The 24,889-nt window shown below is 40.1% G+C and overlaps 1 protein-coding gene across 8 annotated transcripts in view; it reads right to left on the reverse strand.

Moving 5' to 3' along the window:
* Positions 1 to 2,165: 2,165 nt before the first annotated feature.
* The window catches only part of UNC5D (unc-5 netrin receptor D), a 612,862-nt gene continuing 590,138 nt past the window's right edge, over positions 2,166 to 24,889 (reverse strand). For 7 of the 8 annotated variants that reach the window (XM_070459905.1, XM_070459906.1, XM_070459904.1 and 4 more), the window contains 2 exons: positions 21,421 to 21,599; positions 2,166 to 8,283 (listed from right to left, as the gene is read on the reverse strand). In XM_070459905.1, the coding sequence (XP_070316006.1) occupies positions 8,079 to 8,283; positions 21,421 to 21,599 (384 nt within the window). In that variant the 3' untranslated portion in view covers positions 2,166 to 8,078. The remainder of the gene's footprint in view (positions 8,284 to 21,420; positions 21,600 to 24,889) is intronic. The other variant, XM_070459909.1, reaches the window with a different exon arrangement.

Raw genomic sequence — 24,889 nt, forward strand, 5'->3', positions numbered from 1 at the left:
GTGGATTGCCATTTCTTTGCCTGATTATCAATGCTAAATGGCAAAGGGAGAATTTGAACCCAGACTGTGTTATTATTGAGTAAATGCTAAGTAAGTCTGTTAAATGAATGGGTAATCCCTATCAGAATAAGTTTGAAATTCTAACAAATGTTGGCTACATAGAACATACCTAGATTAGCCCAAAGTAGCTTAATCCACTCAGAGTTGGTTCTTAACTAGATAAAACATTTTAAAAAATTATTCTGAAGAGTTTACAATTTTATAAAACTATTCAAAATAATTTTTAACAATTAAAATGCTAATAATTTATAAAAATGATTTATAACAGTTCAAATTGATCTATTAAGTTCCCATCAGAATGAGCTAGTTATATATGGACCTTTGTGTCAGTCCACACAGCCTTTCTCTAGTTAAAATTTGTTCTGACCAACTCAAGCTGGATTTATTTGCTATAATGATTTCAAATAATTCTGAAATTGTTGGTGGTTCTACCTAATCATGGGCTTCCCTGGTGACTCAGCAGTAAACAAATTCTGCCTGCAATGCAGGAGATGAAGGAGGTGTGGGTTCGATCCCTGGGTCAGGGATCCCGTGGAGGAGGGCATAGCAATACACTCCAGTATTCCTGCTGAGAAAATCCCATGGACAGAGGAGCCTGGTGGGCTACAATTCTTGGGGTCACAAAGAGTCGGACGCCACGGAAACAACTGAGCAATTAGGAACAACTGAAACAATTAGTACCTAATCATACTAATTTACCTAGATTAAGTTAATTAGAATCAACCATCATTCCACCAGTAACTTAAATGCATTTTAATTAGCTTTAAAGTGCTATCTACCTTAAAGTGGTCAGAAAGGAGAGCTGAAACAACTCCCAGCCACTTGGTGAATATTCACACCCATTCCTATTAGACCCACTGCTGCTGCTGCTGCTAAGTCACTTCAGTCGTGTCTGACTCTGTGCGATCCCATAGACGGCAACCCACCAGGCTCCCCCACCCCTGGGATACACCAGGCAAGAACACTGGAGTGGGTTGCCATGTCCTTCTCCAATGCATGAAAGTGAAACGTGAAAGTGAAGTTGCTCAGTGGTGTCTGACTCTTAGCAACCCTATGGACCTGCAGCCTACCAGGCTCCTCCATCCTTGGGATTTTCCAGGCAAGAATACTGGAGTGGGGTACAATTGCCTTCTCCATTAGACCCACAAGACCCCCAAAAGTTGAGGAAATGTTACCTATACTCCTCTCAGAGCTCCGTCATATACACTAGATCCATCGTACACATAAAGATTTTCAGAAATCTAGAGAACATTTTATCCTATAAATTTCCAACTTAATTTTGGGACAAAACCTGTTATCTAAAATCTTTTCTAAAACTTGGTTTAAAAAACCAAGTTTTAAAAAGCACTGGTTCAAGCCAATTTTTGACCTTTTCATTGACAATCAACTCATTGAAGTAGATTGGAAACCATCTTCTAGTAAATCATACTGTTGAAAATGGCTCCAACTAGTTGAAAGTAGTTATTAAATTCTTGGGAACTTTCAGCATTTTAACAGCTTATTGACCAGAGGCATAATAATACATCTTTTGTTCCCTGAACATTATTGACTGGAGATATTTCAATATTCATATACATAACAAATCGCCAGCCACAGGCATTAGTTTCTGCAAAAATCTCCCGGTCAATAATGTGTTAAAAACCATTCAAAACAGATTCAGTCAGTCAAGATGTATTTGAAGTGTACAACATTATTTATGTTCTTAACGTTTTCCCATGGAGCGGCAGAACATTTTCTAGAGTGTCTGTGAAAATAATGCAAACATTTTGAGGAATAATGGAAATGGTATCCCAGTTAGGGTGTGGCAGGTATCTTAAGACTGTATAAAACGATAATCCCAAGGGTGGTGATGTGTGTGTGTTGAAGTGGTCTAGAAATATTCAGGAGATCATCTCAAAGGAAAAAAAAAATCATCTCATCTTTGCTTCCATGTGCCTCATTTGATCTTCTTCTTGAGGACTGGAGACATTAGGTTCAACATATTAATTAGGTTCAATGTACTGGAAATTGTCCCTGATATGGAAGGCATTCCAGCCCCAGCATGGATGTGTCAGGAAGTATGTAGAAGGGATTCTCATTGAGAGTTTAAAGTTCCACTCATGGAGTATCCTAAAATGTCAATAAAAGACTCTTTATTCATAAATAACTGATATGCAGGAATTTATGTCTGTACATTTATCTTGAAAAGTCAGTAACCATCCAGTTTTTTGCAAACTCTACATAAAACATCCAAACCGTCCATTTTTGTTCAATACAATATAACACAGCTGTTTGGCATTACCAAATATATATGTATATATATTTATAGATATGTACATGTGCTGAAAAAGAAGCCAGTGCAGCCTTTTCTAAGAAGTCCATCCAAGTATTTACTGTACAACATTCAGAATTTACACTGATAGTACAAGGCACAAAAAGTGTGGGATGAAGCCAAGGCCATGCTTTATTCAAACTCTCTCCTCTGGCTTGTTCACTCCTTCAGCTTCATGTCAAATTAAGTATTCGGTTCTGCTTTTTTTTTTTTTTTTTCCGGCTTTGAATACATCAAATGAATGTTGAGAGTGGAATGGGTTTGAGATATGAGTCACTTGAAAGAACCACCCTCCCCATCCCGACACACACACATACACGCACACACACTTTGCCAAAATAGAACAAAATGAAATCTGTCTTAAAAGTTCTTCCATACAGAAATGGAGGTAAACCATTACTTATATATATCTTTTTTCTTTTTCTTTTTTTTTAGTTTGAGTCAGGGAGAATTAGCCAGTTTTCCTCTAACTGCTTATATTTTCAATATTTCTAGGTTGAGACTTACTGGATTGCATGCACCAATCAGATACAGTTCTGAAGAATGGGAAATGTTAAGTTGGCCTTTATTCCAGTTTAGAAAAGGAGGAAACTGTTTTCCTGGCCAGAAAATTTCCACAGATGGAGTGTTTTCCACCTTCTTACAGAGAAGGTTTGAATGAGAGTGGTCAACATAATTTAGGACAGGCCTTGGAAGGTGTTTCCGATTGAAATATTTTAGTCACCCTCTGATGAGGCTTAAATGGAAGTCTCCTGGTAAGAGGTGACTTCCCCTTATGTATCATCAGAGCTGCTAATGGAGGATTACTAGAATTACTAGATCTATTTCTGGTTGTAATATCTGTTTCAGTAATGGGGTCAGAAGGCATGATATTCTGTCCATAAATTCTCCAATATCACCTTTCCTTTTCATGATTCAACAGAACCACAGTCAGGTTTCTATCTACTCTCTACATCCAATTTTAATAGGATTGTATAATTTGTCCAATTTGGGAATTTAGATGTAAATAATGCTTCAGATAGGGAAATACTTTTGGCAGGTGAGCACAATTTGAAGCCAAAGGACATTTTCATTATTATCATGCCTTTTGTAAAATGATTTAAACACATTTCCATTCATGCAAAGAACTACATTACCAAATTTAGTGATATATTTTCTCATTTAACTTCTTGGAAAAAAAAAAGTACCCCTTGCCAAACTCAATGTTAGGAATGGGGGAGGAACTTTTGCATCTCTGGCCTAAACATGAAGCTTACTGCCTTTTTAATCTTTGGGTTCAGATGGAGGGTGGGTTCCAAGACATGATGTTTAGTGTCACTGTCTTAGGCCCACCTCGTGAGGACATTCCAAATCCATGATCTTCACAGCAAAAGGAAAAATCAAAGTAGCTGCTTCAAAAACCACAATTATTCTATGTGAGTTAAATTTCCTACTTCAGATCACAGCACTACACACTAGTGACTAACAGCCAGGTCTGATTTCCATCCCCTTTTCTTTCTTGAAGAAAATAACAGCACACGCACTGCCATCTTGGTTTTGCTGACAAGCCTGGAGTTGGGGATGTGAGGAGTCCATGGTAGACACTGGCTCTTCTAGAATTGCTTTTGCAAAAACACCACATGCTGTCAACACAGCCAAACAGCTTTATAACTGCAGCTTTTGAAAGAAGTTTGGAAAGTAAAAACACAAAATATGCAACACACCTAAGATTAGTAACATTTTCACTTTGTGACATTTGACAAAATACATTTTTGCTTGTAGTTCAGGAAAGTTCTATGCAGACAAAACAGTGGAAACGGCGGAAACAGTGGCCATTCAGCATTTGGCTAAAGCATCGAGTTTTGTAAATACAGCACTATGGCAACTAACACCAAAGGGATCATAGAATGTGTCACTATCTGTAGGACAAGATTTTGTTCTCCCATTTGCTGTGGATGTCACCTCTGGTCCAGTCAATGGGAGTTACCAAGGATTCAGAACTCTGCAGTGTTTCATGAGGAAAATGAATGAAAATGGGCCACACAGTGGGCCAGGAAAGCACGTTTCTCAGCTCCTTCACGGTTCCTGTGACCTTCACGGATCTGGAACAAAGACCCTCTGAACGAACTTCACCTTTTAACACATCTGACTCAACACCTTTACAGACGGATTAAGAAGTTGAAGGGAAGATGGTAAAAAAAGAAAACCCAAAGCACATCAAAAGATTCTGTGACATGTTGAAATTCACAGGTAGACTGGCCAGACATTTGCAAAGTGGACAATATCATCTTCAACCAGTTCTATTCTTTTTAATGTTCTCTTATCAATCCTGATGTTGAGAATTTCTATCAACGGAAACTGTTATAATACACCCAGAACTTTTCAATCCAAAGAGAACCCTGTTTAGTGATTTGACTTCATAACTTCTCTCAAAGTCAACTGAAAAGAAAATAACAGGGACTGTGGCAAAGGAGAACACCTGCAGTTGGAAATAACAGAAAAGAGAGAAGTTCCCCTCTTTAAAGAGAACTCTGTCAATTCCTATTCATCTCTTACAAAAAGGCCAATAAAATTTTTGTGGGAGTATATCTGAGTTTTATGAGACTTCCTGCACCGGTAAATGAAGTTTGCATTTAAATCCATAGAGTGAGCTTCCTTTTGGCTTAAGGGATTTTTAATGTAAGCCTGGAAGACTGCACAAGCAACGCTGTAAAAACTGTAAATTACCTTTATGGGGCTGCAGTCTGGTGAAGCTGGGAACAGGAGCGTTTTGGTGGCTCCTTTTAAGTCATGTTTGAAGCTGGACTATTAGACTTAAATGCATTTGAGGATTGAAAGATTTGGCATTAAGTGGGCTATCCTGTAAAAATTTTAAGTCGCCTACCAAGTATGAAAGACCACCTTTAATTTACTGTTTCATTTTGCTCTAGGACAATAAGACTTTGAATGTAAGTGCTTAGACGGAGTGAAAGGCAATATGATAGGAAAGTATTAAAATCAAACCAGGGTTTAGGCTACAGTGAGTAACCACAAGTTCAAGTACCAGCTAAGTCTGTCTGATGCGGTTTCAGACTCTTCTGCCACACACAAACACATCTTGGTCTGTACATCTCAACAACATGGGTTCTCTTTGGAATTCTGTTATAAAATACCGTACAGTCCTGACCTGCAATGGCCACAGAATCTCCTACCGTAGGAAACCTGTAGAAATCTTACGTGGGATCCTGGAAGAAATGAGAAATAGAAAGAGGAAACAAAATGGACTGAAAGGTGGGCTTGAACTTTGGGCTGAAATTTGAGGTGGATTACGTTCTTTTGCTTCCTTTATCTCATTTATAAAATCCAGGCCAAAAAAAAAAAAAAAAAAAGGAAATACATGAGAGGAAATTCTAGACAGTCAGGGATTGATAATAAATTCTTATCTTAAAACAATCTAGATAGATTCTAGGGAAAACATTGACATTTTCCATCTGTTTTAAAATATAAAAAATGTATCAAAAATCTAAAAAAGATCTGTGGATTCACAGAATAGATAAAACAATTATAAGGCCAATTAGAAGAGAAGAGGAAAAATGGGTAGGATATTTAAAACAAAAATCCATCCAAGATGGATAACAATATAAGCTCTACACTGTGTTTTAAGTCCGTATTCAGCAGTTCAATGCAGATTCTTTCTGCATACCACCCATGCCAATCAAACCTCAGGTTTATTTTGGGAGACTGACCATCAATTTCCACTTCTATCTCAAATCATATCAGGGGTAGCAAATGATTTACAGTTTTGCACTTTGTGTGTTTTGCTCCCGGGAAGGGATAAACAACTTGAGTACACTAGCAAAAAGGTGTTTTCCTGATGGAGGTATGGTATTTTGAAAATACGCTCAACAGTTCTAAGAGGACTTGTTCTATACAATATGCCTTTGGTTCCTGAGAAAAGCAAGATGCTTTTGAATTTCATGTAGCAAAGCCTTCTATCAAATACAGGGGACCTTTATATACCACACATTCATTAGAGAAAATGGCCAACACATTGAAGAGCTCTTCAAAGCGTTACCCAGGGTATTGTAAATTCAACTTACTTTAGGTTGTTGTTCACTTAGGTGGAGATTCATTTTTTTTAAACGTGAGACCTATGTTTAAAAAATTGACTGCATCTTTACTGCCAAGTATTCCTCATCTCCCCCATTCCCTGACTATTTTTATTCTAATGGAGTCAACTTCTAAGTAGCTGTCCAACCTGTGGTTAATCTAGGTCCTTGACTTTGGTTGTCCTGATTCTGGACAGCTAAATAAAACATCCACCAAAAGATGAGCAGGAGCAAATCTGTTCATCTTTAGGCTACCAGGACATTTTGTCAAAAAAAATTAAACAGGATAAAAGATGGAGTGAAGTGTTAAGATGGAGGTCATGTATTATCTGTGGATTTCAATTCTCCACAATATTGTTGCCTTTCACTATGTTAATGGTCCTTAAAGCATACTCAGGGAAGTTGAATTATTGGAGCGTGACGGCTGTCTGAACAATGCGGGTAGTTTCTGAGACACTGTGGTAGAAGAATTCCTCATGTCTATGTAGTTGGGAAACATTTAGAGCAAAGACCATTTGCTAATTTCTTAAGAGGCAAAATGAGGATGACCTATAGGTCATAGGCCTATGACCTCTATGGAGAGGCCTCTATGGAGAGATTTTGTATGAACGCAGTCCCCAAAGGCTGGAAAATTCAAGAAATGGATTGAAAAGGACCATGAAACTCCTCATCCCTTCATAACCACCATGCTGGGGAACTAAATCAACACCTGCACCCTAGAATGATAGCTTGAGGCCTGTGGCATCTGCAATTCATGTTTCCTTGGATCTGATTTGACCTCTCTTGTCTCTAAATCTGTGCGTAAGTTGTGTTCTAATAGCTTTTGCAACTTGAGTGGCTTAGCTGAGAATGAAGATGGTTCTGTTAAGTTGGGCTAGAAAAAATAAATCCCCATACTGAAAAGTCTATGTTCCTTGAAACTTCTTCCCTAGTGTAAGGGGAAGAAAGAATGTGGAAATATTTGTCCTTGGAGAAAATGAAGGTGGGATAGTATGCTGCAAGACTAGTGTGTGGTCTCTCTTACCTCTCGACCTATTAAGTGGCTGGGATAGATAGGGAATTGGTGCTGGTGTGGTGTACTCAGATTTGAAATTCTAAATGCCCCTCTTGACACCGTTGAAGTCTACAAATGAGTTGGCAACCCTGTCTCAGTTCTAAAAGCCAGTTTGCAATGATTGCCAACATCTCCCATGCCAGTTGGTTAGAAAACTCTTGACAGTCTGGTACCAGCATCAGCTGGTCCTTTGGGGACACATCATTAAAAATCTGTTTCAAATCATGCACTGATTTAATCTCAGTCTTCCCAGCTTTGCTACAGCTCATCTTTCCCCACAGTTACTTCTACTAGATAAGCCCTCACGTCATCCTTGTCACTCCAAATCTGAGCAGTCCCTCAAGTGTGAACCCAAGTATGGATTCAGAGGAGGCTGTAGAACCGTCTTATGTTTAAGAGAGCTTGTACTTTTCCCTACCAATATATGTTACCTATATCAAATTCAGTTCCTTCAATCAGGGATGTTGACTGATTATAAATGAAGGCTGAACTCCCCAATGCCACTGGGCAGAAAGCTGCCTCTTTCTTTCCCATTGAAAGCAAATGTCCCAAAGCTGGCCGTCACCCTCTCAGGAGAGGAAGTGGACTAGAGTCCGTTTTGCCTGCTGTAGTTGAAGTCGGCTTCATCGAGCTGGGATTCCGTAATGTTCGAGAGTTTCGTGTGTGTCCTCCCAATCTCTTCAAGGGCACAGGCCAGGGAGTCAAGGTCACCATCGTGCTGATGACGAGCTTCCCACAGGTTCAAAATGACAGCAGATGGGCTACTTTGTGTAGCAAAATAAGACAAATTCCTAGACAGAGTTGAAGAAACAAAATGACAAGACAAAAATAAAAACAGAAATAACAAATACAAATAGTTATAAGGGAATTAGAAATGAATTGTAATAGCTATTATTTTGATAGGACTAAGGAGTTCCACTAAAGTAGACCTGGGGATGGTCCAGTTTGTATCAGATCACTCAAGTGAAACTGCTTTGGAGGGTTTCCAATGACCTTCTTTTCCTGTAAGGGTCTTACTAGTCCTCACCTTCCTTGAGTTGTGTATGTGCATGTTTATCTCTTGAACACCCTCTTAAAAAGCTCTATTCTACTAGCTTATGTGATGATATAACTCTTATTTTTTTTTTTCTCAAAATATCTTTATGCCTCCATGGTAAACATAAGGGCTGTCAAGAATTAATCTGTGATTCCTGGGGCTCATATACCAAATGGACTAGTTATCAACACCAAGTGGACAGTGTCTATCTGCACCTCCTGTCTTCTAGATTAATGTGAGCTAGTGACAGACTTTTTAAATGACCGAAGGACTGCTCCAATTAGATATCAATCCTGCTCCTCAGACTCAGCGATCAGGAATCACTATAATCTCCATGCCTCCCACTGGCCCCCATTCTCATAACAAATATCCTACCAATTAAAAAAGGAATCAAACAAGCAAGACAAAAAAACATCCCAGTAACTACAGCTATTCTTCTAATCTCACACTAGGACATTTATTTTTGAGTCGTCTTTGTTTCTTTCTGACAAACTCAGCAGCTTCATTTTTTATGCTCTATTGTTTTTATAGCTGAATCATAGCAAACGCCTTCCAGCTCGTTATAGCTCCAAACTCTCTAACATCTCCTGCATTTTGTTTCTTCAATCATCAGGTATCTACCTGTTTTCACTGCCTGCCTTGGTCTGGGCTCATCCTAGCTATGGCTACGTATGTATTTTCCCTCCATATTCTTTTTTCCTTTGAGCTGACTTAGGGAATGCTTTTCTCCTTGCCTTCATTCAGGGAATTCTGTTGCTAGGAAATGCCCACTTTCCCTCTTTCCCCTCTGTTTATGAAGATCCTACACTCTTACAAGGCCCAGATTGTGCTGGGTTGGCCAGAAGGTTCACTGAGGTTTTTCAGTAACATCTTATAGACAATAGAAAATTCTCATCTCTTTGCTCAAAGTGCTTTATTGTTTTTTTTCTCTTTATGCTTCTGCTTAAATTTTCATGTGAGTAGAATTCATACATATATATATGTATATTCTATGTTTGTGAGCTCTGCCTTCTCAGTGTGATTCAGACACTTGGAAGGGCCATAGCTAATCCTTTTCTGATTCTGCAACAATACTTATCGTAATACTGTGACAGGTATTTATTCAATATCTATCGACTGAGTAATTGATTGCTTGGAGCTTGTTTCAGATGATATGAGATTTTCAGTGAAAACAAATGATAACCTTTTGGACAATAACTTGGCTACGATGAAGACTGAGACCACACAGAGGACTAAAGGTCATAGTCTTTCAGAGGTACTTTTACAGCAGGGATAGAAATGTCAGGGTAAGATTCTGATGAATTGAAAAGATTTCTCAAAGTCGACCAAGATTTGCCTATCTTGAGGGTGGTATGACTTTCGATCATCAGACACAGCGTGTAATCACAAAGTAGACTCTTATAGCCAAGAGCAGTTGGAAGAGAAGACAAGTTTTTAAGGGCACATTATCATTTACATGCAGTGCATGCACAGTAATTTTGAGTGAATAAAGTTCTATTTTGTTCAAAAGTCTTAAGAGACTACTTAAAGCTAGTTGATTGCCAAATAGCACAAATATCCCGGTATGATAGACACTTTCCAATACATCCAAATCTTAGTTTCAGAGAGGTAGAAGCCCAGATTAAAAAATAATTCTCTCTACTTTCTTTTCCTTTTATCTTCTCTTTCCTTCCCTCCTTCCTACCACTGCCCTCCCTGGCCCCCCCATAATTGGCCCTGGAATCCAGTATAGTTATTTCTACACTAATAGAAATAGCAAAGCAAAGATTGTTTCCGTAGTTGAAGGGATCCTGGTTCCTTTTACTCAGAACATTGCTTTTAATGCTGCCACTTCCTCCTCCTTGTAGGGAGCTGTTTGTGGGGAAAGGTGCTATATCTCCAGGTCTATACATAAACGGGCACATCCCACCCAGTGTTCAAGCAGAATACAAACTGGAGAAATAGGTGAAAAAGAGGCAAATAGCCTGAAAAACAGGCAAAAATTGAGAGGCTAGGTGTGACTGGATTCTGGGTGGGCTGTGTAATAATTTTTATCTATGCAATTTATGAGAATAATGACCATTGACACACATTTGTTCCTGACATGGGGGAAATAATTCTTTGTGCTCTCCATTGTCATTTCAAAAGAAAATGAATGCTGGCAAGCACCACAAAAAGAAGTACAAATTTCTCATATTACTGAGGGTTTATATTTTGTATTTGCTATGGATGAATAATGGACTCAGACCTGGGGGAGTGACTGGAATCCTTGTGATCCTATTAACCCCACAGCTACCCGTTATTCTATACCATGGGTGACAAACTATTTCTTTAAAGGCCCAGAGAGGAAATATTTTTGACTGCAGGGACCACATCTGGTCTCTACAACAGCTACTCAACTTTGCCATGGCAGTGGGAAAGTAGCTGTTGACAATATGTAAATGTAAGTGTAAGGGCGTGACTGTGTTCCAATTAAAACTATTTATAGAGACACTGAAATTTGAATGTCATAGTTTTCACACATCATACCATATCACTCTTGTGTATTCTCATGAAACCATTCTAGCTCTGGGGCTAGAAAAGCAGGTGTTGGGCCAGATTTAGTCTGTAGGTCATGGTGCCGATCACGTCCCATGGTGTCTTTTAACCCAAACTAGACTTCCATATGCAGTAGCCATTTGAGAGAAGATGAAACTGAATATCCATCTTGTGCTGAAAATAAGCCCTAGAGGGTTGAAGTTGCTGGGGTCCCAGAGCTACATGTCCTGTTCCAACCACTCTGAGATCTTTATCCTTGGTAACTGCTGGGGGAGCTTTGACATTTGACATGAGAAGATGACCTGGGCATGAAAATGTAAAAACAAAACTTTAGGAGAGGCATAAAAAATATGTTTTGGAGGTTGGGATTAATCCTTCTCCCAACAAACCATTCAGAATATTCACAGATGCTGCTGCGGTGTGAAGGTGTTATAAACACACCTGCCTGGAGGAAGAACAGCAAAGTTGCAGGATGAGTCTTGCCAGGCATTGGGTTCTTAGAAGTCCTGCACGTGCCCCGATGTGCAGACTAGGTACCCAGGGCTACAGGAAGCTAAATGATCAAAGAGGCAGAAATAGAACTCTCCCTTGGCACGGATCTCTGAACATACTGTAGCAAGGAAAATGTGCTCCCCAAAGCCTGTTTCAGATTGACGCTCTCAATTTATACAAGTACACTCGGCAATACACACAAATCTCAAACTCCACTTAATTTTAGTAGACACATGTAGCAGCATATCAGCCTTATTAAAAATGATTCAGTCAGCTTTGTGATGAAGAGACATCCTATTAAACTATTCTTACCTGTCTACCCCAGGATAATTAATAGACAAAAGACCCTAGAGTGCTACTGCTATAGGCCAGTAGTCCCCAACCTCTGGGATTTGAGGCCAGATGACCTGAGATGGAGCGATGTAATATTAATAGAAATAAAGTGCACAATAAATGTAATGCACTTGAATCTCCTTGAAACCATCCCCTGCCCCTTGTCCCCAATCCATGGAAAAATGATCTTCCATGAAACCGGTTTCTGGTGCCAAAAAGATTGGGGACCTACAGACTACTTCTCAAAGATAGCTGGATTATTTTACTGCTTAAGTTAAATGTTGGTTGCTCAGTTATGTCCAACTCTTTGTGACCCCATGGACTGTAATCCACCAGGCTCCTCTGTCCACAGGATTTCCCAGGCAAGAATATTAGAGTGGGTTGCCATTTCCTTCTCCAGGGGATCTTCCTGACCCAGGGACGGAACTCAGTTCTCCTGCATTGCAGGCAAATTCTTCACCATCTGAGCCACTAGTGAAGCCCCATTTTAACACTTACATATGTACAAATGCATTATGATTTTTTTGAAAATGGGCATACCATATATCCATTTGGTTATCTTCCTACTTCCCTTTTGAAATTATTTTGATCCCACTCTGTGTGACCCATTTCTCTTCATAATAATGCTGGTACATTTGAACACCAGCAGGTACATCTACACGTGATTCAGGAAATGTTGCTAATACTCGAAAATAGAATTCATAGCAATAGTTGATTTCCTGAGTGTCTTTGTTTTTCTTTTTTGAGGGAGGGGAATGAAAAAGGAACATTTGGCAAAAACAGTTATCTTGAAATTCAGGTGGATGGCTCCAAACAAAACGATTTTTCCCTTTCTCTTTGCAAAATGTTTAAAGAAGCAAGTATTTATTATGCTGGTCTTAGATGATTCAAATTGTTTTTTTATGCACTGAACCTTTTGTCATAGGCTTTTCAAATTCTGATCGACTAAGGTAATTCTGAAAAATAAAATTTATTTTTTTGTGGTGTCATAAAGATGCTGCATACTGTGTGAAAGTGAAAGTCGCTCAGTCGTGTTTGACTCTTTGCGAACCCATGGACTATACAGTCCCTGGAATTCTCCAGGCCAGAATGCTGGAGTGGGTAGCCTTTCCCTTCTCCAGGAGATCTTCTCAAGCCAGGGATCGAGCCCAGATCTCCCACATTGTAGGCGGATTCTTTACCAGCTGAGCCACAAGGGAAGCCCAAGAATACTGGAGCAGGTAGCCTATCCCTTCTCCAGGGGATCTTCCCAACCCAGGAATCGAACCGGGGTCTCCTGCATTGCAGGTGGATTCTTTACCAACTGAGCTATCAGGGAAGCCTTGCACACTGTGTAGATAAAATTATCTACCCTAAATCTTAGGAGTTTATTTATTTTTCATTTATTTTTATTAGTTGGAGGCTAGTTACTTTACAATATTGAAGTGGGTTTTGTCATACATTGACGTGAATCAGCCACATAGAGGAATTTACTTAAGAATCACCCTATGTCTTCAATTAATTTGTCCTAAATCCTGTAAACTCAATGACCTCATCTTTTCCTTGGACACTCTCACTGAAAGAATCCAGATAAACTGTAAAAACCACATGCTAAGACACCTAGATAGATTTATCCACATACATTCATTAAGTAGTAATAGTTTATTTAATTTTGTTGCCCCTACATGCTTTCTATTCACCTGAGCTGCTGAGGAGTTGTTTTATTACTATGATTAATTTCACCTTCCTGAGTCTTCCTTACCCTGTTGTCCCCCATCCCCAATTAAAATTCCATTCTTTATGTGGAAACCAGGGCAGAATTGGGAACATAAATCTTCAGCAATTTCACTAGTGAGACACAGGCCAACTTATAATGGTGTATATGGGTCAACGACCAAATTTTAACACAGCAATCTCAGTTTTCAAAATACAGCCTCAAACTAATGACCATGTTAGCTGGAAATTAGGTTAGATTTGAGAATTTTTGGAAACAGATACTGTGCCTTCTGTTCCCATTTTTGGGTACAGAGAAGAGGAGAGAATTGAGGACCTAATGATAAAATTCTGCCATTTACTGTTGCAACCCAGGGCTCATTTTATGAAAAGGAAAAGTGTCTAGGCATCTGGTGTGAATTGAAAGATATCACCCTTTCTTTAGTACTTGAAAGAAGTATTCAAATACAAACATCTTAGGGAATAGTAACATCTAAATCTTCAGTCAGTTAACAGAAAGATCAGATACCAGTAATGGAGGAGGCGCAGGTCTGAGGCTCCGTCTGAGCCCTGGGGACATACAGGCAGAAAGAGCTACCCAGGGCACGTGTCCCTAAAGCTGGAGTCCGCCTGTCTTAGCATCTTAGTTCTATCTGACTATGTGTGACCTATAAGGGACTCCCTTTCATTGTGAATTCCAGATAATAAAGCCTCTATTTTAGTTACTCAGAACCTTGCTACCAGGGGGCCGATATGCCTATTTGAAAGCTGTAAGCTGTTCTTTGTAACTAATTGTGAGAATGAATGAATCTAGCAGGGGACCACATCTGAGCTGCAGCTTTACATCTTTAGCACAGAAGATGCCTCATCGCAGGCACATGCAATACTTTCATGCAGAATTTAGGGTGTCACTCAACACTTCCAAGTAGAAGGGAACCACTTGCACCCGTAACATTGAGGCAACAAATTTGTTTATATTCTATAAACCATTGCCATTTATACCTATGTCAACTTTTTCTAAAAAATGTCTTCTTTCTGAGTAGGTTGGCAGCATACAAAGTGAAAACTAAGTTAAACTGCCTATAATAAATTGGGAGACATCATTACAAGAATGGTGCATAATCCTACTGTATAGTACCAAACAGGGAATTGAAACATAGTCATAATGAAAAAAAAATTAATATCCCTGCTATCATCCTAATTGTCTCATTTAATGAAAACCTCTTATGTGACCAAAACCAACCCTCCATATGGTTCTTTAAATGCAAATAGAAGAGAAAAGCGATTTATACTGAATAATAGTAATTGGACACAGCATAAGCATTTGGTCAGTTCATCAAGCTTTCATCCCCCAAATTCATCCTCACTGGCCACTCAAACAGCAGAGCAGCTTTTAGGATAAACCAAGTCTGTTTCACTTCCTAAAGAATAAGCAAAAGATGCTCATCATTATGTCACCTCTGCCTCTTCCCCCCCCTCCCACTGTCCGCCTCCACCTCGTGCCTTCAAATGAAAGGAAGCTGGTATGGGGAACCCAAGAGGAAAACATAAAGGCAGCTGAAAACATGCTGAGTTCCACTCTGTGTGCCCTAAGGGTGGTGCATTAATTATTTTGGGCCAATTAATTTGGCAATAAAATTAATATTAATAGTTCTTCCTATTGCTTATTCCATTATCTGGCTCCTGAAAGGGACTAGCAAGGATTCTTCCTTCTTTAGAAAATGAATTTAAGCCTTGGAGCCTTCAGGACCCCCAGTGAGCTGCCAAAAGGAATAAAGCCAGTTGTAGACTCTGTTTTCAGCTCTCCAGTTCCATTCATGATAAGCCTCTGACAATTTCTCATTTTTGGCAATGAAAGGCAGTGAAAACTGCAAAAGCAAATCTCAAATTTCTTTGAATGGAGATATAGCATGGAAAAATATGTCTCATTTAAAGTTCCTCTTCAGTAACATTGAGATATTTTCAAGAATCCTGAGGATAGAGGAGAAAGACCACTGTTTGTTCCAAGATAAAATACCACGTACTATTCCTGAGGGGGGCGGGGAGGGAGAAATATTGATACTTTTCTGTTTGAAAAATACTCAGTGTGTTTAAATAAATCTTGACATATACTGAAAAGAAATAATTAAGCACTTTATTAAAGGATTCTTTAATGAATTAGGAAAATCCTCCCCATAATTTCATTTTCTCCAATTATGAAAACAGTCAAATCCAGGGATTCTGACTTTGTCAGCATTTGTACTACTGCTTGAGATGAACCCACGAAGAGAATTATTTCCACTATAAAGGCGCTTAGGCATGTCCATCTTTTCTGAAAATTACATTAACTTAAGGGAAGGGCTTTCCCGGTGGCTCAGTGGTACAGAACCCACCTGCCAATGCAGGAGATGTGGGTTCAATCCCTGGGTCGGGAAGATCCCCTGGAGAAGGGAATGGCAACCCACTCCAGTATTATTGCCTGGAGGGTCCCATGAACAGAGGAGCTTGGTGGACCACAGTCCCTGGGGTCACGAAAGAGTCAGACACGACTTAGTCTCCCTTGTTTCTTTAGTCACTTAGTCCTTCAAAGACCAGTGCAAACTCACCCCTTGCTTAAAAGGAAGGCAATGCCCGTTACCACTCCTGCATCTTCGAGTGGAAGCACAGCTCTGGTTCTCTGGGAGGGGCAGAAATAGCTCCTCTCGCATACTGCCCTTAGAAGAAAAACCTGCCCCTTACAAATGCTATATGTTTGTTCATGGCTAAACTGGCCCCAGGCTGATTTCAGATTCGTATTAGCAGGCAGTTTCATGAGTCATTGCCTTAACTGGGATGAAGCCTAAACACCCACCACTTGGCTGTGTTGGGTCTCTCTGGCTTCACACTGAGGGTTCTTCAAATTCAGACTCGGCAAAAGTCTATTGGGCCAGAACCAGATAAAATGTGATTTGAGGTTTATCATATTTTGCCTCCAAGGACCTCCCTTGTATTAATGCTATCTCCCCATGTATTAATTCTCCTTGGAGTCATGAGGATTGCTTTTTTTTTTTTTGGAAATGGCAGCATCACACTGTCTTTTGATTTAAAGGTTAAGGATGTGTTTTCTAACCGCTAGTCTGCAAAGCCCAGACAGTTTCATTTGGTGGAATCCTAGCAAATCCCCCTACACAAGAGTGAAAATAGTCTCACGGGTCCTTGAGTGACCGTACTTGGTGGTCTGCTGTGAGGCAGGCATTCTGTATATATTTTGTAATCACTTTCTCTTTTCTCCTCCTCCTCTCTTTACCCCCAAAAAGAAACCTGGCACTGGGCCTGTTCCACTTTTAGTGACTTCTCAAGTTATTCAGAGATAGATTAATAAGCGGTCTTGTGACATTCCTCTGTCCTTCCCCACTGCCCTCTGGCCATTTCACTGCTCCTGTGCATCCAATTAACAGGGTGGGCAGAGGGAATAAAAGGATGTGACCTCAACGTGAGAAGATTCTGCTTCTCATTAGAGGTCCTGTTAAAAGATCTGGCGGAAAAAACAAGTTATCATAGCACCACTGATCAGCCATGAGGCTTGAAAAATGTCATTTGCTCGCAGTTTCTACACCATCATCCAAAAACATTAACATCCAAAGTACAACTGAACACGCGGCTGACCGATGAGCAATACGTTTTCTCCAGCAGTACTTCAAAGAAATACGCTATTATGAGAAACTATTAATAAAGTGTAATTTATCTGCTCCATTTTATCTTGGAATCCTTTCTTCCATTCTGGCCACTTCCCTTCTCCCCACCCTTTGTATCTCATGCACTTTATCCAGCATCTGTTCCCACAGCAACTTGGTCAAGCTGCTGTGTTTTCACAAGGGTTTCTGGAATATGATCATCATGAAGTCTTAAAGAAGAATAACCTAATAGTAGAATTTCAGGTACTGAGCCGAAAGACAGGAATCTTCCATAATATCACCCAAATTCTCTTTTGAGACCAACTTTCAAAATCCTTTGATGCTTATTCATATCAATTCTATTAGGCAAGATTTTAAGGTCAAGTATAGTATGCAAGGGCTTTCCCTAGTAGCTCAGCTGGTAAAGAACCCGCGTGCAATGCAGGAGACCCTGGTTCAATTCCTGGGTTGGGAAAATCTGGAGAAAGGCATGCCAACCCACTCCAGTATTCTTGCCTGGAGAACCCTCATGGATAGAGGAGCCTGGTGGGCTACAGTCTATGGGGTTGCAGAGTCGGACATGACTGAATGACTAAGCACAGCACAAGATGCCATCCAAAGAAAAAATGCGTGTCATTCATTCAGGGCAAATTTCTTGATTTTCCCAGAAGTAGATAGTACTATCTAGGTATATCTAACTGTATCATATCATATCTAACTACATCATAAAAATACAAAATGCTAAAAATTTAAGTATGGGTGAGTCTTTCTAGCTGAAGCAGTTAGTTTCTGATATTACTTAATTTGTTGAGTTCTCAGCAAAGGTCCCTACCCTCTACTCCTATGTGATCAATTCTTCATTAGTCCCACCCACCTATGAATCAGCTGTGGCCAAGAGCACTTAAGTGGGGAATTACTGCAGCTGGATTTGTGGAATACAAGTGCAACCTCAGCTCTGAAAATGCAGTAAGTATGGACTCTGAGCAATAGTTTGCTCACAGAATCTGTAATGGCAGCTGTTAGCTATGACATTCTTTGCTAGGCTGTGTGGCTTATTTATCCTGATCTATATGCCAGGCAAGTTGCAAGGCCACCTGCGTTGCTGTCTTTCAGCATGCCCCTCCCCACCCCCACCGACATGTCTCACAGTCTAAGCCTTTAACTTACTAGTTCATGTACCTTCTTTCCTATTCAGATCTAAGTAGACACTTGTTTGACAAAAAGGCAAATTATCATCAGTGACATTTGCATTTACCAAAAGGAGAATGTTTTCACTGGCAACATGATAACAGCCACTGTTTCTCTCCACTCCGTTTGAAATGCTTCCTTTATGGTTTGAGGGCTGTTGCTTTACTAGCTTTTCACTTTTGGAAATTGAAAGGAAGGGGGAGAGTCAGGTCAAGATGCTGTCACAAGATAGAGGTAGGCGAATTCCCTAATAGAAGAGTGACTCTGTGATCATCTTTTGTGATACCAGGGCTGATGAAATCTCAAGCTACGGAACAGTTTTCTTACCCAATAATATTGGCACGTCGACAATGTCAGATTTCTGTGTTTTAACACACATTAAGATCACACTAGCAACTGATGATTATGTAATGCAATAAGGACTGTATTATTTGTAACCCTAAGAGAACAAGATCAGCGATTTCAGATTACGCAATAAGAAGTTGTAAAAAAATGACATCTGAAAATATCCTTCACCTCTGTCACATGTTTCTTCCCATGCTGGAGAAGATATATATGTGTGTGTGTGTATATATGTGTGCACATGTGTGTATATACACATATATTCACACACACATATATACACACACACGTACATATATATATTCAGGCTTCCCTGGAGACTCAAATGGTGGTAAAGAATCCACCTGCAATGCAGGAGACCTGGTTTTGATCCCTGGGTAGGGAAGATCCCCTGGAGAAGGAAATGGCAACCTACTCTAGTATTCTTGTCTAGAGAATTCCATGGAGACAAGAGCCTCGTGTGTTATATGGTCTGTGGGGTTGCAAAGAGTTGGACATGACTGAATGACTAACACTTACTTACTTACTAAAATTGATTGAAAATGGAGGTTTTCTTGAAACTATGTTAGAGAATTTCCATGGAGTAGGTTGTTTGAATTTTGGATGTTAAGGATATTTAGGCTTTCCTAGAGAAGGGGTTTCAAGGAGAAACAGAAGCAAACAAAAACAAACTGGCACATCAAATGTTCTTGTGTTTTGACCCTGACATTGGAGGGGGCAGCGTGCCCGTGTAGCTGTTTACTGCTCATTATAGCCCAGACACAAAAGGATGTCCACTTTAGTCTCCCAGTTTAAGATGCATTTTCCCTGCTGTACAAGGTCAGAAACTGATGACTCTGGAGGCAGTCCTTGTAGTTCTCATGTGTTTACTCTGAAGTGGAGAAAAAAATGAACAAGGCAGGGACATGCATGCGCTCATTTAGCAAATTAATGATAGCATCCATGGGCATGTAGATATTTTGTGGCAATTATTTTCTTGTAAATGGTGAATTAAAAATCATAAACTCTTATTGCCAGAATGGGTTAGAGAGTTAATGTAGTTTGAATTCTATGAATTGCATCTGTAGAAAAAGTATTATAGGGGTGGTCAGTGATGTGTGGGGGCAGACTTGTATTAGCTGTAGAACCAGGATTGCTATACAGAACTTTTGAGTTCCTGCCCAAAGTTCCTTTAGCTTTTTTTAGACCACATTCTATTCTCTGGGTAAGTTTTTCATTCTTGTCCCCATGTTGATCAGAAAGTGAAACTGTCATAGTCATGGTGTTCATGAGTTATACGTGACACATCTCATCCTTTATCAAAGTTGCTGGGAAAAATTCAACCTAATTTTTTTTCTCCTGTACATGCATACATTTTTGTATTCTCTCATTTTCAATATCTGCCTTTTCAAGAATGTGCTCTTTTCGGGCCTGTCTCTGTCAATTCCATTTTCTCTTGACTTTCCTCTCTGACTGCTCTCTACTTGGCCCCTTCAGTCTTGGATTCTGGATCCCTTTGAAACAGGGAATGGCTCTCTATCCCTTCTTGGCAGACATCTACCTGCCTTTCAGAGAAGAGAGAGGCAGGTGAGATGTCTGTAAAAGAACAAAGAACAAAAAATGGAAATGACGGCGTAAGCCAAACAGTGAGAAAAATAAGGCTTTGTCTCCAAAGTTGGTGGGGGGCGGGAAACAAAGGAATGGGAAAACAAATGGGCGCTGGCAAAACTTGTTCTCTTTTCATCCTGGGGCCTGTGAGACAGGATATGCAACTCGTCAATGCCTTTTCCCTACCATTACTCAAGCTGAGCCCAAAGCCGCTTCCTCATCAGTGTTGCTCTGAATAGACTCACCCCTGCTTTTTCTCATCAAGTAAGACAGTCCATTAATGAATCTCTGTAGTCTACTTTCAACTCAACCACAACATCAGCACAGTGACGATTAATGGTTGGTTTAAGCAGCAGACTCACAGGTGGGGCCTACGTAATCTTTTGCTTGCTTTCAAGTCCTCTGCCTTCAGACCTGGGAATTATCATCTCAAACATCCTTTTTTCTATTCGGGCACCCAGTTCTTCAGGCTGAGCATATCCTTTGTTATTGCTTAGTTGCTAAGTCATGCCTGGCTCTTTTGCAACCCATGGACACAGCCTGCCAGGCTCCTCTGTCCATGGGATTTCCCAGACAAGAATACTGGAGTGGATTGCCATTTCCTTCTCCAGGGGATCTTTCTGACCCCAGGAATTGAACTCGGGTCTCCTGCATTGGCAGGCAGATTCTTTACCACTGAGCCTCCAGGGAAGCCTGAGATATCCTTATTAGGAGTTAAATAATGCTTAAGGTTACCCTAGCGGGGAGAGGACGTGTGAGAAACCTGCTTCTCTGCTTCTTTTCAAGACTCTGAGATCCCTCAGCAGTACCAAGATGACACAGTCTAAACCCCCACTACGGCCGCCCAGTTAGCGAACTTGTAGCTGGGATCAGAACAAAATTAAGACTTTCCCATGATATCCCCAAAGGTGGAGTGTGGTGGCAGGAAAGGTCACACATACTTGTCCTATGTTTGCTCTTCTCCCACTTCCTTGGTCAGACATCACATGAAATATGGCCAGAGGAATCCATACAGATATCAGGGCTTGGAAACTACATGGATATACCCAACCCAGTCTATTTTTCAAGCTCATTTAGTAGAATCCTCTTTTAGCGCTTCCCCCAATTACCTGTTGATGCTGTTTTTCTGTGCTAACATCTGCCAGTCCTTGCCTTTAGCATTGGGGGTGTCAAATGTAGCACAAATCCTCTGTCTGATGGAGTAGGGAATTTTGAAGGCTTTGGGGCCAGTCTGTGCAGGAAAAGTGCTGTCCTCTTGTGCAAAGAAAGTGATGGTCTCTCTTTCACTCTATTAAACAAAACAAAGAACACAGGATCAGAGCTAAGTAGCAGCATTACTGATCAACACTCTTGTTTTTTTGAGAAATGCTGTGTTAACACACATGTAAAAAATGCTTGCCCGTTGTGATGGAGTCTATAAAATATATGGACAAGCTCTCTCTCTTCTAACATAGTAAATAACGTCTCTAGTAGCTTAGTAAATCGTTGGCTGGTGATTTACAGCAGCCTCTTCCACTCAGGGGAGTCACAACCTTCAGCTTCCTATACCCAAGGAGGTCTCAGCTGAGAGCAGAATTAGATTTTTAAAAATATTCTCAATGTAAAAAAAAAAAAAATCTAGAATCAGTCGGAAGAAGGTACCCGGTGACAGATTTCAGTTCATTGTGAGGAGACCTTCTGAGAGTCAGAGCTGATCAGAGAAGAATGGGCTGATCAAAGGAGCTGGCTGGGAAGCCACAAGTCAGGAAAGCTACAAAGGGGAACTGATTGTATGTCGATCATTTTCAAGTTTGTGTTTCTCCCAATCCTAACGTGTGATTCTATAGTAAATGTTTTGGTCTTGTTTCAGAACGAAATCGCTTTGGTAAAATAGGAGGCAGCCATGAGTCAGTGATGAGATGTGCATTAGCTGGGGGGTGGTCCAGGGTGCAGAGCTCCCGCTTGCAGGAATGCCCACGCTTCTGACTTAGACCTGTCCCGGGAGGAGTTGCTATTTCAGTGCATCACGGCAGTTAGTTCATCATATCCAATGTGACATTACACATCTATCCATCACATTGGAATAGTTGCTGAAAGTTTTATATGGATTAACAGAAGTTTAAGGCCTGAAAAGTATTTTGAATCACCCCCATGATTATGATGGATTACAAGACAAAGGGAATTCTTCAGATGTGACTAACGTCCCTAACCAGTTGATTGTGAATTGACTAAGAGATTTTCCTGGATGGACCTGACCTAATCAAGTAGCTTTTAAGAGAGAAAAGAAACAGCTCTTATCTGGAAGGTATCTCTCCTGCTGGCTTGGAAGAAAGCAAACAGCCATGCCGTGAACTGCCTATGGTTGGGAGTTGGGGCTGGGGATATGTGGCTAGGACCTGAGAGTGTTCCTTAGGAGCTGTGAGTGAACCGTGTCTAACAGCCAGCAAGAAAAGGGGGGACTTCAGTCCTACAGCCCAAAGGACCAGAATTTGTCAACAACCCTAATAAACTTAGAAAAAACCCTCTAAGCTCTAGATGAGAATATGTTCCCACCACCACCTTGACCTCAGCCTTGGGAGATCCTGATCAGAGAAACCAGTTAGGCCATGCCTAGACTTTTGCCCTACAAAAAATGTTGGGCAATAAATGTGTGTTTTGTTTTTTTTTTTTTCTGATAATGTGTGGTAATTTGTTATGCAATGAAAGAAAACTAATACAAAGGGAAATGAAAACACAAATCTGAGGTTGGGTAAAGTGGCTAGTTAGCACTGTTTAAACCCCAAGAAACGCTCCTTTGCTTTAGGAACTTGTCAGCTTGTGCTATGTTTTCATGCCCTTCCTGAACTGCCCGTGACCTCCCCCTGACGCTTTTTCTGACCCTTACACATCTTCCTACTGTGGACACCACAGCCACGGTAGCACTTCCCTGCTGGTGTCCAGGCTCACCCAGCTATATGACTTCAGACTTGGTGAGTTTTATATCTTCAAAAATCTGTTAATTGAGGAAGCTTGTTCATGCAAAGGTCTTATTAAAGAATGATAATTTTTTTCTGTTGTTTTTCTGTAACCATTTAGGACAGTGACCTTTGGGGGGCTGTGTTTTGGAATCCAGCGCCTTAACCCAGCATTCCCACAGGGTATTTCAGATGTTCTAAGAAAGAGCAGTCCCATGGTCAAATACATCTGAAAAATGCGACATGCTATATCTTGTTCTTGGAAATTAAAAATACATGTTACCAGATTCAACAGATTCTACTTACTGGTTTTGGTTTTAATCTCTGGACTGTTATAGAACAATGCTCATCCAAATTCTTCCAGTTTTTGAGTTAGCATGAACAGAAAAAGTGTCGCGTTCAGAGTCAAAAAGGTCTTGCTTTGGAGTAAAAGTTTCCATTTTACAGCTCAGTGACCTTGGGTGCTACAGGACTTCCCTCAGGCTCAACTTCCTAATCAGTCTTTTGGCATTTCTCTAATAGACTCCACAGAGGTTATAAACTTTGGTAGAAGCCACCCAGATAGATGGTACCAGATCTGAAACTAGAATTCTGATACCTTAACATCTTTACCAGGATTTACTTCACTACACCACCCTGCATCAAAACATCTACCAAGAACCCACAGGGCAGAGTGGTTCAGAAAAATTCTCTGAGTGATATTAGCATTATACTTCAAGAATTAAAAGTAGGGCTTTAGGAACTTATTTACAGAACAGAAAAGAGACTCAGAGAATGAATTTATGGTTGCTAGGGGGAAGAATGGGGGGAAGAGATAGTTAGGGAGTTTGGGATGGACATGTACACACTGCTATATTTAAAATGGATAACCAATAAGGACCTATTGTATAGCACAGGGAACTCTGCTCAATGTTATGTGGCAGCCTGGATGGGAGGGGAGTTTAGGGGAGAATGGATACATGTATATGTATGGCTGAGTTCCTTCATTGTTCACCTGAAATTATAACAACATTGTTAATTGGCTATACTCCAATATAAAATAGGATGTTTAAAGTAAAAGATTTAAAAAATAAAGATTAAAAAAAAGAGTAGGAGGACTTCATGGAGGAGGCATTTGAGTTGACCTTGAAAGATGGGTAGCTGTTGAATGAATAGAAATTGATTGGATAAGTGCTTATTTCTGGCAGAGTAGCCAGTTCCTTTCTGATATATAAGATGTTTATAACATAAACTACCTCAGACTTCTTACTGCATAAAATAGGTTGCAAGATACATCATTTTTTATCATGGTATGTAAAATTTCTTTTAGTGTTTAATAATGCAAATCAAGTGGGAGTAGTTTCTTTAAATATTTCCTGACTTAAGGCAGGAAAATGTCCTTAAAATGATTAGTAAAAACCAGAGGGAGAATAAAAGGAATTCTATATAAGATAATATGGTAGTTGTCATTGTAAAAATGGCACTAAAGAGTGATAACATGTGAAAAGGTGGCTTGTCAATGGAACTGGGTATCCATGCCAGAAAATGACAAGAGACAGATGCCCTCATGGCATCTATGTTTGGACAAACTCAATCAAGCTCTGTCTTTCCTGCTGGCAGAAGAAAGACCACCTCAATGCATAAAGTCTTCAGAAAAAAATGGACA

The sequence above is a fragment of the Odocoileus virginianus genome, chromosome 32 (genome assembly GCF_023699985.2).
Source record: "Odocoileus virginianus isolate 20LAN1187 ecotype Illinois chromosome 32, Ovbor_1.2, whole genome shotgun sequence".
Classification (NCBI taxonomy): Eukaryota; Metazoa; Chordata; class Mammalia; order Artiodactyla; family Cervidae; genus Odocoileus; species Odocoileus virginianus.